Source organism: Camelus ferus, chromosome 13, assembly GCF_009834535.1.
Source record: "Camelus ferus isolate YT-003-E chromosome 13, BCGSAC_Cfer_1.0, whole genome shotgun sequence".
NCBI classification, from domain to species: Eukaryota; Metazoa; Chordata; class Mammalia; order Artiodactyla; family Camelidae; genus Camelus; species Camelus ferus.
This window is the reverse complement of record NC_045708.1, coordinates 14,764,463-14,777,705: the sequence shown is the minus strand read 5'-3', so window position 1 is coordinate 14,777,705 and position 13,243 is coordinate 14,764,463. Positions and strand designations below refer to the sequence as shown.

Genomic DNA, 13,243 nt, shown 5'->3' with positions numbered 1-13,243 from the left:
CATCATCCTCTCCCCGCAGGCTTCCCGCCTCATTGTCACCTTCGACGAGCATGTCATCAGCAATAACTTCAAGTTCGGAGTCATTTATCAGAAGCTCGGGCAGGTGTGCTCCTTGCCCCCCAACCATCAGGCTGTGTACCTGGGACCTCCGACCCTTGCCAGGGAGAGCACCTGCCCAGGGACTCAGAACCCCAGGAGCTCAGGGGCTGCCAGAGGTCCCCCTTCCAGCTTTCCTGGGTGTGAGTAGGGCTAGGAGCTCCAGCTCGATGACCTTTGCCCTCTGTGTGTCCCCAGACCTCTGAGGAAGAACTCTTCAGCACCAACGAGGAGAGCCCCGCCTTCGTGGAGTTCCTCGAATTTCTTGGCCAGAAGGTCAAACTGCAGGACTTTAAGGGGTGAGTATTGGGGTGGGATAAGCTGAGGATAATCTGACTCATGCCCGTGTGCAGGGAGGGAGCCCCCACCCTGGCCCCACGGAGGCCGGGCTGGGGCTGGAGACTGAGCCGTGGCCTGGGGGGCCTGGGGCAGGTTCCGAGGAGGCCTGGACGTGACCCACGGGCAGACGGGGACCGAGTCTGTGTACTGCAACTTCCGCAACAAGGAGATCATGTTTCACGTGTCCACCAAGCTGCCCTACACAGAAGGGGACGCCCAGCAGGTAGCCTGGGCACCCACCCACCTGCTTCCCACCTGTCCTCCTGTCCCCGATTTACCCGTCCTTTCAGCGTCCACACACCAGGCTCAGTGGGCCCTGGGATAGAGAGATGGAAATGATCCAGTCCCTCCACTTGTGGGCTCTAGTTGGGGCAGGGTGACAAGCTGCTGCGATGTTGTGAAAGCCTCAGTTTCCACATCTGTGAAATGGGGATAGTAATGACACCTACCTCATACGTGAGCAGAAATGAGGGGATGCACATAGAGTGGCTAGAACAGTATCTGATAAAGGGCAGGAGATCAGTAAATGTGAGTATTTTCACAGGGAGTGAAGGGTATCGTGGGGTCATATGGGGATGCTTAGACTTGGCAGAGGTGGGAGTCAGGCAAAGCTTTCAAGATAAAGTGACTTTTAGGCTGCAGAGGAGGTGGGAGAGGGAGGCGGAATGTTCCAGGGGAAAGAATGGCTTCCACCTTCCTCGAAGGCCTGGAGATGAGGGAGCACAGGGCATGTTCCCGGAGCTGAACTCGGAAATGTGTCACCTTGTCCTAAGCTTCCTGCGGGGCTGTCTACCTTACCCATGCCCCCGTCCGAAGGGTAGTAGGGATAATGTGAGAAAAATGGAAATGTTTATTTCTTATTTTTGGTGTCTTTTAATTTCCTTTTAATAAGATCCTCTGTTTACTTCAGCAACATAAATATATACTGAGTGGAACTTGTTTGTTTGAGAGGGGCAGTGTTTGGGGTATTTAGGCAGGAGGAGGGCTGCGAGGTAGGGCCTGGGGACCAAGAGCCTTGGGTTCAAGTCCCCTAACTCACGGTAGGGCCTTGCAGGGCACTTTTCTCTTGGTCTCAGTTTTCTCGTCTATCATAGGATGCTAAGAAAACGAAAATGATTTTAAGACAAGTTTCTCACCACATTTGTTAGGGGGGAAGCAACTCCTTAAGTGTGCCCTCTGCCTACCCTAAGCCCTCCCACACCCCTGCGGGCACCCTCCCCGCGCCCAGTGGGCACCTCCCTGTCCAGATGGTAAAGGCTGTGGCCCTGTGCTCAGTTGCAGCGGAAGCGGCACATCGGGAACGACATCGTGGCTGTGGTCTTCCAGGACGAGAACACGCCCTTTGTGCCAGACATGATCGCGTCCAACTTCCTGCACGCCTACGTGGTGGTGCAGGCCGAGGGCGGGGGCCCTGACGGCCCGCTGTACAAGGTGGGTGATCTCGGAGCCTCCCAGGGGCAACAGCCACTGCCCCAGCTGTATCCCTGCCCTCACTCCCTGCGAGGCCTCTCTGAGCCTCAGTTTTTCCCAGCTGTAAAGAGGACTGTCCGGAGGGCTGTGAGCCCCCCTCTTGCTCTGATGATGGGGGATTCCCATCTGGCCCTCTCCACTCCCCAAAATTCCTCCCCTCAAAGAGGCTGGTTACCCTCCTCTGCTCTATAGCCTCCTCCTCTTTCTCCATCTTCATGATTCCTGAGATCCTCCACCCCTCCCACCACTCAAACTCAGGACCAAAGATGGAGGAGCTGAAATCCTGGGGTTTACCCACCCAGTCAGCCGTCACGGAACCTCCCCCGCCAAGAGGCAGCACGGGGCCCAGCATGGAGCAGAATAGCAAGGTGAATTAGGGGTTTCTGGCTGGTGTGGGGATCCACAGGACAGCTGCTCTCTCTTCCAGGTGTCCGTCACTGCACGAGACGATGTTCCCTTCTTTGGGCCACCCCTCCCAGACCCCGCTGTGTTCAGAAAGGTGAGGGGCAGCCCCCAGCCCCATCATGGGCAGAGCAGGACTAAGAGGGAGGGGGCCGAGGGGGTGCACATTCTGCTATATGAGGTCCTGAAGCCCCACTGTGTACCAGGGCAGCTGGGCCCCCCAAACTATGTAGCTCAGGCCTGGCTTTTCTGTTCATCTTGATAAAAAATACGACCTTTATTTACAATGTCACAGGGCAAACTGTATCGTTTCATATTTTGCACAGCAGAGTCTGTGGCCTTTCCTCATTTCCACTACCTTTTTGACAGTTCCAGTCTTCTAAAGTGTTTGGGGAGGGGGGCACACATTTCTCTCACCTCTCAGAAGCCCACTTTGAGCTTTGGCTTCAGCCCCTCCCCCATCCCCCAGATGGAGGCAGTAGGAGACCCCAACCCAGCTCTCCTGAGGCGTGGGCAGCCATGAAGGGCACAGGGGGCTCGTGGGTGCCTGGGCTGGGGAGCTGAGCCCAAGAAGATCCCTTCTGGGAGTGAAGAGGGTAGCCCCAGAGCCCAGCAGGGGTGCCTCAGGAGCCCCTGCCCCCAGCTCATCATCAGGGCTCAGCCCCTCCTCTCTGTGTTTGCCTGACCCTCCCTTTCTCTTCTCCACACTGGGGGCTCCCAGGGGCCTGAGTTCCAGGAATTTTTGCTGACAAAACTGATCAATGCTGAATATGCTTGCTACAAGGCAGAGAAGTTTGCCAAACTGGAGGTGAGGATGGGCTCTTGGGGCTGAGTTGCCCCTCCCCCCAGAATTCCCGCCCTGCCCCTGAGGAATGACAAGCCATGTTCAGACCTTGGCCTTAGAGGGGGCTCTCCGGGGGAAGATGGATTTATGGATGAGCAGGACTAGGATCAAGGGAGAGGAAATAAGGATTCATAAGGAATGCCCAGGAGGGGCTCGGAAAGGATGCTGTGGAGGAGGGGGAATCTGGGGGTGTGGACATGAAGCCAGATCTCAGCGGGGCCACTTGAGCCCTGGGGGCTGCTTGAGCTGCCGAGGGGCTCAAGGGAAGCTGGCGTAGGCATCCGGGGCCCAGGCCCACTCCCCACTCACTCAGAGAAGGAGCCGGGATTCTAGATGTGGGAAGAAGGGCTGATCCCTGGGGGGGTCTGGTCTCTCCTGACTCCCCGGCCTGGCCCACAGGAGCGGACACGGGCTGCCCTTCTGGAGACGCTCTATGAGGAGCTACACATCCACAGCCAGTCCATGATGGGCCTGGGTGGCGACGAGGACAAGATGGAGAACGGTGGCGGGGGCGGCGGCTTTTTCGAGTCTTTCAAGGTGAAGGGCAGGGTAGTCTACCTGGGCACAGAGAGGCAGGGATGTGGTTGGGGTGGAATCGGGGGTGGAGTTATGGACGAGAGGTAGGGTGTGGCTAGAGGCAAGCTGGCATTGGAGATGGAGTCGGGTGGGGGAGTGGCTCGGGGTGGAGTTAATAGGCATGAGCACAGGCTAGGTGGGCAGGTACCTGGGGTAGTGTCTGGGTGGTGGCAAGCCTCAAGGTAGACCCAGCCTTTAGGGTGGGCTTAGGCGCAGAGGTACTGTCTGCGCCTGGGATAGAGCCGGAGGTTGGGAGTTGTAAGGTGGGCTGTGGCTTGGGGAGGAGTTGATGGTTGGAGCTGGGGCCTAAACTTGGGGGTGGAGTCGGCCTGGGAGTTCTGAAGGTTGGAGCCTTTACGGGGGCATGGAGGTAACTCTGATATCAAGGGTGACAGCTGCTAGGTCAGCAGGTGAAGAAAAGAGGAGGAGGCCTGATTGAGAGAAAGAAACAGATCCGGGAAGGGACGTGAGCCTAGTGGCCATAGGAGAGGGACCTGGCCTGCGTGAACTTAGGCCCATGTGACCCACCTGGCTGTCTCTGGTTTAGCATAGTATTAAAAGCACAGACATCCTGGGTTCAAATCCCAACTCTGCCACTTACCAGCCTGAGCATTCTCTGAGCCTCAGTTTCTTTTTCTGTTGTTTGGGATAATGGCAACTCACCTCATATAATTGTTCAAAATTATTTGTAAAGCAACTAGATTAGTGTAATGTAAGTTAGGAAGCAAAATGCAAAATGCTGCGCATCTGCCTTCAGCAACTACTATCCAAAGTGAGAGGCAGGTGAGAAGGGAATTCCTCTTCCTCCCAAAGGGCCCGGACTCCGCCAGGCTGCAGGTCCCCAGGCAGCGGCCTCTGCCACCGTGTCCTCCACCCACAGGAGGAGGACTGCCCATCCTCCAGGTGCCCAGCCAGGCTGGCGGGGCCTCACCTTTAACCCAGGGCAGGCCACAAAGCTGGAGATGTGGGTTTGCATAAGAGGATTAGCCCAGCTGCCCAGGCCTGCACTTGGCTGAGGTGAACAGACCGTCTTTGAGAAAGAGACCTGAGGAGAGCCCTGCCTCTGCCCAGTGGAGACAGTGGGTGGGTGGGGTGAACATGGGTCTAGGGTGTCTTCTCTGAGGGAGGACTCCAGTGGCCCCACATCTGGTGAGTGCTGGATGGTGGAGCTGGATTAGGTCACAGACTTTCTCAGAGGCAGTGGAGCCCACAGTTAAGGGTTTGGTGTCTGGGTTCCAGACTCACTTCTGCGTCAGTTTCATCACGAGTAAAATGGGCGTGGCAACAGTGCCCGCCTCCCAGGGCTGAGTGAGTGAGAGCACAGGTAGAGGACCCGGCCCCAGAGTGAGCCTTCAGTGCAGACTGACTGAAAAAATCAAGGGAGGAGGGAGAGAAGGAAAGAAGAAGGAAAGCACACTCTAAGAGACCCTAAAGGAAGAAGCAGGTTTCTGGAGGGCTCTCTATGCACACTTTTTGTCACGACCCAGCACCTTCTGTAGTTCTTACAACAACCACACGAGACATCATAAGGCCCAGAGGGTCAGAGGGGTGAAGTGGCTTGTCCAAGGTCACTGAGCAAGCTGGTGGCAGAGCCAAGGCCCACACCACCCTTTGGCACCATGTAGACCTGACTCTTGAGAGGCCTCATGGGAAGGGACTTCCTGGGGTCATCTCTAGTGGCTGTGGTGGCCCCTGGGTTTCCCCAGGGGGTGGGGCCTTATGAAACCCCCTCTGCCACTTTCACAGCGGGTCATCCGGAGCCGCAGCCAGTCCATGGATGCCATGGGGCTAAGCAACAAGAAGCCCAACACTGTATCCACCAGCCACAGCGGGAGCTTCACACCCAACAACCCCGACCTGGCCAAGGCGGCTGGAATAGTGAGTGCCCTCCCCCGGGGGCCCCCAGCTCTCCCCTGCCTCCAAAGCCTGGCCCCACCTTCCCCCACTGCCCTCCTGTCTGAGGACCCATCCTGGGCTCTAGACTGGGTCAAGCCACTGCTCTCCATGGGGTCAGGTGCCCAAGCCATGACACTGGGGTGCTGAGGGCCTGTGGCCCCCTCCCCAGCCCCTTGGTCCACCCCTCCTCCTGTCCCCTTATTCAGCTGTGACATTCTGCGTGTCAGCACTGGGGCAGCCTCTGTATCACTTTCCTTATGGAGCACCTACTGTCTGTCATATGCTGGGAATTGGGCTGCTATATGGGCATCTCCTGTCAAGCCTTGAGTTTCTGGGAGCACCTACTGTGTGTCAGGCTGTGGGCACGCACTGTGTGTCAGGACCTGGATTTCTGTGTGAGCATCTGCCTTGTGCCTGGCTCTGAGATGCTGGTGGGTACCACTGTGTGTCCAGACTTGGGCTGCTGTGTGAGCACCTACTGTGTATTAGGACCCGGGTTGCTGTGTGGACATGCACTTTGTGAGCACCTACTGTGGGCCTGGCCCCGAGTTTCTGTGAGCACCTATTGTGTGTCAGGTCCCGGGTTACTGCGTGGATCTGACTCTGTAAGTGTCTGCTGTGTACCCAACCCTGAGCTGCTGTGTGAGAACCTGTTATGTGTCAGGAAGTGGACGGCTGTGAAAAGCCCTGGATGCTAGCAAATACTCACTTTGTGTCAGAAAATGAGCTGTGTGAGCACCTACTGTGTGCCAGGGCCTCTTTGGTTGTGGCTATCTATCGTGTGTCAGGAACTGAACTTCTGTGTGAGCCTCTCCTGAGTGAGCACCTACTGTGTGATTACTTACTGTCTGCCAGGCTCTGTGGGATTCTGTTATTAATACTAAGAGGATGTGCCGGGCACACAGGATGAATAAACCCTTCAGCTGTGGGCCTATCTGCTTTCCACTGCCCAGTGGCCACCCCCCAGCACTGCACCTGCTGCTCTGCTGCCCCTTTCCCATCCATTTTTTCTTCCTTCCATCCACCCATCCACCCATCCATCTCTCCTTCACTCCACTCACTCACCCATCCACCCGCCCATCCATCCATCCGTCCATCCATTCGTCCATCCATCTATCTATCATTTATGGACTGTCTGCTGCATGCCAAGCAAGCCCTGTGCTCAGTGCTGTGAAGCTATGTCACGTGGCAAGAGGGACCCCCCCCCCAACTCCCATCCCTGCCCCATGGTCTGGCCTGGCCAGGGGAGCAAGGCGAGTCCTCTGTTTTCCAGCAGTCACCAAGCCCACTGTCACTGGAGAATCGGGCCCACTCTCCCCCACCCCGATTCACCAGCCACTCCCTTCCTGACCAGAATGGCCCAGCCTCCTGTGGGTGGCTGTAGAGGGGCCCCAGGGACAGGGCCAGACCAGCAGCACCCACCATGGCAGTAACCAGACCCATTTCTGTTTTTGTTTTTGCACAACTCTCCCCTCTCTTCCTGTTGCTTCCTTTTCCTTCCACTCTCTCCTCTTCCCTTGTTTTTCTTTCCCTTTCTTTCTGCCCCTCCTCTTCCCCTTGGCCCCTCTCGGCCTTCTTGCACCTGTGGATTCTCTCCTCTTGCACCTGCCTTTTACTCCCTCTCCTCTTTCCCACTGCTCTCTGTCCATCTCACCCCCGGGTCCATCTCTGTGTCTGTCCGTTTTTCACTTCTCGGGTGACTGTTTGTCGATCTCTCTCCTGTGTTCTCCATGTGTCTCCTCTCCTTCCCTCCCTTGGCCTTGGCCTTACAACCCCCTGCCCACTCGCTTCTTTGTTTCTCTCTGTCTTTCCCTCTTCCCTTCCTCACCTCTCCGTGTCTCACCCTCCCGCCATCTCTGTCTCTCTCTGACTCTCTGTCTTTCTCTCTCTACCCCCCGCCCTCTGCTGCTTGCCAGTCATTGCTTATTCCTGGGAAAAGTGCGAGTAGATTCGGACGCCGGGGCAGTGCCATAGGCATAGGAACCGTGGAAGAGGTTGTCGTCCGCGGGGCTGCCGGCTCTGGAGGCTGCCTGCACACGCTGTTCTGCTCGCTCTCAGGATGGAGGCCATATTGGGGACGTTTCCCCACTTCCCCCGGGACAGGCCGAGGGCGTGCAGGATGGAGTGCCAGCAGCTCTGATGGCACTCAGCACCTGCTTTGGGGCCTGGTACCTGTGCCAGAGCCAGTGCCCCCCCACCCGAGGCTTCTGGCCCTCCCCTGGCCCCTGGGACTCTGGCCCAGTCCCTGCCAGGATCTGGTACCCAAAGAACCTATGCCCAGCCGCACGTCCCCCAATATCGCCGGTTCTGCATGGAACACCATCGCTCTTCTCAGCCCTAACCCCGTCCCAACCATGAACTGGCCTGGGGGTTCCTGCCCCTTCATGCCTCCCTGGGGCCCACCTTCCTGCCTCCCCAGAGTAGCTGGGGGCATGTTCGTCCCATGCTCATATGTGTGGAAACTGAGAGGTGTCTTTCCACTGCTGGGCCAGAACTTCCCCTAGCCTGCTTGGAGATTCCGAGGTGGGGCAGGGCTGGCATGGGGCAGGGGCTTGGGTTGCTTCATCCACTCTCCCCACTGCCCTTAGGCTGCAGGTCCCATGAAGCCCTGGGGGCGGAGAGGGGCAGCCATTCTGAGGACTTGTCTCCTCCCATCCCAGCCCAGAGCCGCTGTCCAGCCCCCTCGGGCCTCTGCCCTTCTCCTGGACTGAGCTCACGGGTCCAGACCTCCTGTGTGATTTCATGGGGCCCTTTGCCCTCACTGGGTCTGTTTCCTTATCTGTAAACTTGGACGGCTATCTCTGGAGATGGACAGCTCTCTTGTTTTTCTTGCTCATTGTCTCTGCTTCAGGGCCTGGGGCAGCAGGGCCCCAGGGTGGCGTAGGGTGGGTCCCGGGCTCCTGGGGCAGGTGGGTACTGAGTTGGGGCCTCTCCCCACAGTCACTGATTGTCCCTGGGAAGAGCCCCACGAGGAAGAAGTCGGGCCCATTCGGCTCACGCCGCAGCAGTGCCATCGGCATCGAGAACATACAGGAGGTGCAGGAGAAAAGGTGGGTGGAGCAGAGTGGGCAGGAGGGGCCTGCGTCTGCTCTGGCTCCCTCCCTGACCCCCACTCAGGGGCAAAGCAAAGCAGGCAAGAGGGCGTGCCCGCCCTTCTGCCCCTCTGTCCCCACCGGTGACAGCTGTACGGTCAAGTCCCTGCTGTGTGCCCGGCACCAGGGCCAGCTGGTCACCTAATGTGAACCGCTTTCATCCATTCCCAGTTCTGCTGGCTCCTTGGGGTCACATCTTGCACATCAAGGAGCTGTAGGTCAGAGGGGTCAGGGGCCTGCCCAGGTCACACAGCTGGTGAGAGGAAGAGCTGGGACTTAAGACCTGGTCTATGGAGGTCTGTAAGTGTGGGCAGGGTGTGGATATCGCTCCATATTAGCAACAGGGAGCCTCTGGGATGCTGAAGATAGTTCCTGGGTGTGAATTCTGTCTCGACTACATTGGGGCTATGTGACCTTGGGAAAGTTACTGTACCTCTCTGAGCCTTACTGTCCCAATCTGAAAAATGCGGAAAAGAGCACAACCAATGGCATGGGGCTGCTGCGGGGGTGCGGTGCAGTGCATGCGAGGCAGGGTGGCAGGTGCACTGAGGCCTCAGGAGTGGAGCTGGCACTGTCCTCACAGGCACAAGAGCCCAGAATCCCATGCCTCCAGGGTTCCAGTCTTAGCTTTGCCATGTCCTAGCTGTGTATCCCAGGACAGGTTCCTTCCCATCTCTAGACTCCAGTTTCCTTATCTATAACAGGGTATAGTTGTACCCCCATTTATGGGGAGGAGGACATGGGGACTGTCCTGTCTTAAGTAGCTGCTCCTGCCGTGCCTGTCCCTCTCCTTGGCCAGGACAGCCAGTGAGCCGCAGGAACTGCTCTGGGGTTGGCCCCTAAAGATACAGGGTATGGGTACGAAGCAGGAGGCACCCCTGACCTCCTCTCACCACCTGGGCCTCATTCTACCCTTGATGCCAGGCCCAGTGCTGAATCCCCCCACTGCCCCTGTGCGCCCCGCAGGGAGAGCCCCCCGGCTGGCCAGAAGACTCCAGACAGCGGGCACGTCTCACAGGAGCCCAAGTCGGAGAACTCATCCACTCAGAGCTCCCCAGAGATGCCCACGACCAAAAACAGGTTGGGGCTCGGGGCATGCTGAGCTGGCGGGCTTGGGTGTGGCGGTCTATTCTCTCTACCCCCTGTCCGGGCCTGGGGCTGCCCGGGAGTGTTGACACAGCCACACCAGGGCAGCAGGGAGGCCTGGGCACTCTCTTGAGTCCTCCTTTGATGCACACTTGCTGAGCGCTTTGTGCATGCCAAGCTCTGCAACACAGCAGTCAGCCAGACATCCAAAGCCCCTGCCTCCCAGAGCTGATTGTCCAGTGTAACATAACCTCATAAGCTATTTCTAGATAGTGATAATAGGAGGAAAATAAAGCAGTAGATGTGATGAAGAGTGATCGGATGGGCAGGGGGTTAGGTGGTGCTCAGGGAAGATGTCTCCCAAGGGGTGAGGTTTGAATTGAGAGCTGAGTGCGGAGTCAGCCATGTTAGGACTGGCACAGCAGAGGCAAGAGGGTTCCAGGTAAGAAGCACAGCAAGTGCAAAGGCCCTGAGGCATGTTGAAGGATAGAAAGAAGGTCAGTGCAGCTGGAACCGAGTGAGTGAGGTTGGGCCCAGGTGGACATTGCAATGCTGGTGGTGAGGATGAGGTCGGAGAGGTGGGCAGGGGTGAGATCATGGCTTTGGAGACCATGTGAGGATTTTAAATTTTATTCTAAGTGTGGCAAGGAGCCTTTGGAAGATTTTAGTTAAGGGGAGTGATGCTTTAAAAAGCCAGCCTGGAGGCTCCCCTCCATTCAGTGCTCCTGGCTGAGCCCCTTCTATGTTGGCTTCCAGGGGTGTGGGTTGGGGAAGGGTGGGATGTTGAGAGGACCCAGCCTGGCCTGAAGAGTCAGGCAGGTGAACAGAGAAGTAGGAAAGGGCAACAGGGACTAGGAGAGAGAAAGCTGAGAGGACAGGATCATTCCCACAGTGAGGAGGAATCAGAGGAATCCTGGCTGGTTTTAGAAAGGTGAATTTGCTTTTTGGAATTTGAGGGAAGGAGTGAGACTCCAGGCATCAGACACCAAGTCCTTGAGCATGGAGCAAAACTGGGAGAGAGTTAAGAGAGGAGACTGTGGAGTTGAAAGGCCTCGGTCCTACCTGTTCCCCAACAATGGCTGGGTGACCTCGGGCTATGCGGCCACCCTCTCTGTACCTTGATGTTTGCTCACCTGTAAAATAGGTCTAATAATGATAGCAATGAGATAAATCAAGTAAAAGCATTTAACACAGTTGGTGGCACAGAGCAAACATGCACTAAATGACAGCCTTATTGCTCATAGTTTAGATTGAACATCCATCCAAGGAAATTGGACTTTATCTGGGGCAGTGGGAAGCCAGGAGAGGGTATTGAGAAGGGAAGGGGCAGGATGGGATCTATGTGTTAGGAAGGACAGTGGCATCTGGGAGGCTCAGAGGCCCAGGGAGCTGTAAGGGGACACAAAGTTGCTTGGCTGGCTGCGGGCTGGGCCGGGAGGGCAGGGGCATGCGGCCTTGGCTCGGGAGGTGCCCGGCGTGAATGCTGGCTGACGGGGTGCTGTCTGCGGCAGAGTGGAGACAGCAGCTCAAAGAGCAGAAGTGTTGAAGGACTTCTCCCGCTCCTCGTCCAGTGCCAGCAGCTTCGCCAGCGTCGTGGAGGAAGCAGAGGGTGTGGACGGGGACGATACAGGCCTGGTGAGAGTCCCACGGAGTGGAGGTGCCCACAACAGGCTGAAGTGGGGGGACTGTCCAGTCTGTGGAGATGCTCTGGGTAGAGACATGAATCTGGGTGTGGCTGAGTTGTGATCAGGGAACCCAGCCCAAAGGAGTAATGTGGGCTAACTGTCCCTCACTCTGAAACCTTCCATAGCTCCCCAGTACCTCCCACAACCCAATCTCTGAGACCATTGAAGATCTAGTCCCTCCCACCCCAGCCTCATCTCTTACCATTTCAGCCATAATGCCCTCCTTTGCAGTCCCCAGTCCCCCACAGACCCTGGGCTCCGTCCTTCACACCTTTTTGTCATTCTGTATTCACCAGTCCTTCAGTGGGCGCTGTTCCGTGCCAGGCCCTGTGGCAGTTGCTGCACATGCAGAGGGGACAGTGCAGACAGAGGCCCTGCCCCATGGGGCTTAGGTTCTAGAATTGTATTAGTCTCTTCTCAGCCTGTCTTTCCTCTAGGGCCGGGACACTGCCTGATTTCTCTTGGTGCCTTGGCCCATGAAAACATCAGTGAATGTTGAATTAATGAATGGGAGTGTGTGTGTGTGCCCAGGTCTGGTCTCCTGTGGTCTTCATCCTCTTTGCAGGGGGGCCTGGGTGGGGGTTGTGGATTGCAGTAGGGGTGGGGAGGGGAGAGGGGGATGAGGGCTGACCTCCCTCTTTATCTCCTCCCCCATCCCCAGGAAAGTGTCTCATCCTCAGGGACACCCCACAAGCGGGACTCATTCATCTATAGCACGTGGCTGGAGGACAGTGTCAGCACCACAAGCGGGGGCAGCTCCCCAGGTACTGGGCCCGGGGCTGCTTCCCTACCACAAACAGGGCCACTTGTGTGGTGGGTGAGGGACAGGGCTGGGCACAGAGGGTTGAGACCAGTTCTCATACCCTGGGTGGTGGGCATGTAATGGGACTGCCCCTGACATGGGGGACAGTGGGCTGGTCTCTATCCAGCCTAAGGTGGTTAGGTGGCTTGGAGGGCTGGTGGCTTCTGGTAAGGTCTTGGAGGATGATGGGGGGAGGTGTAAAGAAGGGAGTTACGAGTGGGATTCCCTGAGGGAGGGGCTGGGCGGGTAGGGGAGCACTCGTACCGACCGCCCAACCATGCCCCCATCTCCCTGGTGCCTCCCCGCGGCCAGTGAGGTGGCTCCCTCCTGCCTCCCTCCCCAGGCCCCTCTCGGTCACCCCACCCAGATGGCGGCAAGTCGGGGGACCCTGCATGTCCCGAGATCAAGATCCAGCTGGAAGCATCTGAACAGCACATGTCCCAGCTGGTAGGTGCAGCCACCAAGGGCCTGGCTGGGGTGGGGACAGATGGCTTGGATGCTGGTCCTGTGTGGAGCCCCACCTGGGAGGGGGTTGGCTGTTGGGGAGAGGCATCAAGGGGACCAGGGATCCCCAGGATTGAGGCTGGACCAAGGGGTTTCCCTAAGCCTGGAGGGGTTGGGCTCATCCAGCCTGGGCACAGCCGGTGACTTCTGTTTGCCTGTCGCCCGTGTCCTCTGCTCTATCACCTGCCTTGTCGATGTTCTCTGCCTGTGCAGGGCTGTTAGCCAGGCTGCCCCCTGAAGGTGACACTGAGCAGGTCAGTCCCAGCCCTCAGCTCCTGTTTGGTGGGGAGAGGGTGGAGGTGGGCAGGGGGTGGGCCAACTTCTCTCTCTTCCTCTGTCATGTCTCTGGGCTGAGAGCTATGTATCTCGGTTTGACTCCTCTGCCACTCAGTTGCTAGGTAACCCTGGGCCTCAATTTTCTTATCTGTACAATAGGGCTAATAGATGCTGT

General features: G+C 57.4%; 1 protein-coding gene across 20 annotated transcripts in view; it reads left to right on the top strand.

The window, feature by feature from the left end:
- Nucleotides 1–13,243, top strand: part of RAP1GAP (RAP1 GTPase activating protein) — a 62,791-nt gene that overhangs the window by 48,318 nt on the left and 1,230 nt on the right. For 5 of the 20 annotated variants that reach the window (XR_004325395.1, XR_004325394.1, XR_004325384.1 and 2 more), the window contains 15 exons: nt 20–103; nt 295–395; nt 529–658; nt 1,711–1,866; nt 2,333–2,404; nt 3,029–3,115; nt 3,551–3,688; nt 5,474–5,605; nt 7,540–7,617; nt 8,564–8,673; nt 9,640–9,795; nt 11,313–11,436; nt 12,148–12,250; nt 12,601–12,735; nt 13,006–13,046. Coding sequence is in view for 7 of the 20 variants with exons in the window: in XM_032495385.1 (XP_032351276.1) it covers nt 20–103; nt 295–395; nt 529–658; nt 1,711–1,866; nt 2,333–2,404; nt 3,029–3,115; nt 3,551–3,688; nt 5,474–5,605; nt 7,540–7,617; nt 8,564–8,673; nt 9,640–9,795; nt 11,313–11,436; nt 12,148–12,250; nt 12,632–12,735; nt 13,006–13,014 (1,584 nt within the window). In the remaining 13 variants the exon portion in view is untranslated. The remainder of the gene's footprint in view (nt 1–19; nt 104–294; nt 396–528; nt 659–1,710; nt 1,867–2,332; nt 2,405–3,028; nt 3,116–3,550; nt 3,689–5,473; nt 5,606–7,539; nt 7,618–8,563; nt 8,674–9,639; nt 9,796–11,312; nt 11,437–12,147; nt 12,251–12,600; nt 12,736–13,005; nt 13,047–13,243) is intronic. The other 15 variants (XM_032495391.1, XM_032495389.1, XR_004325386.1 and 12 more) reach the window with 14 other exon arrangements.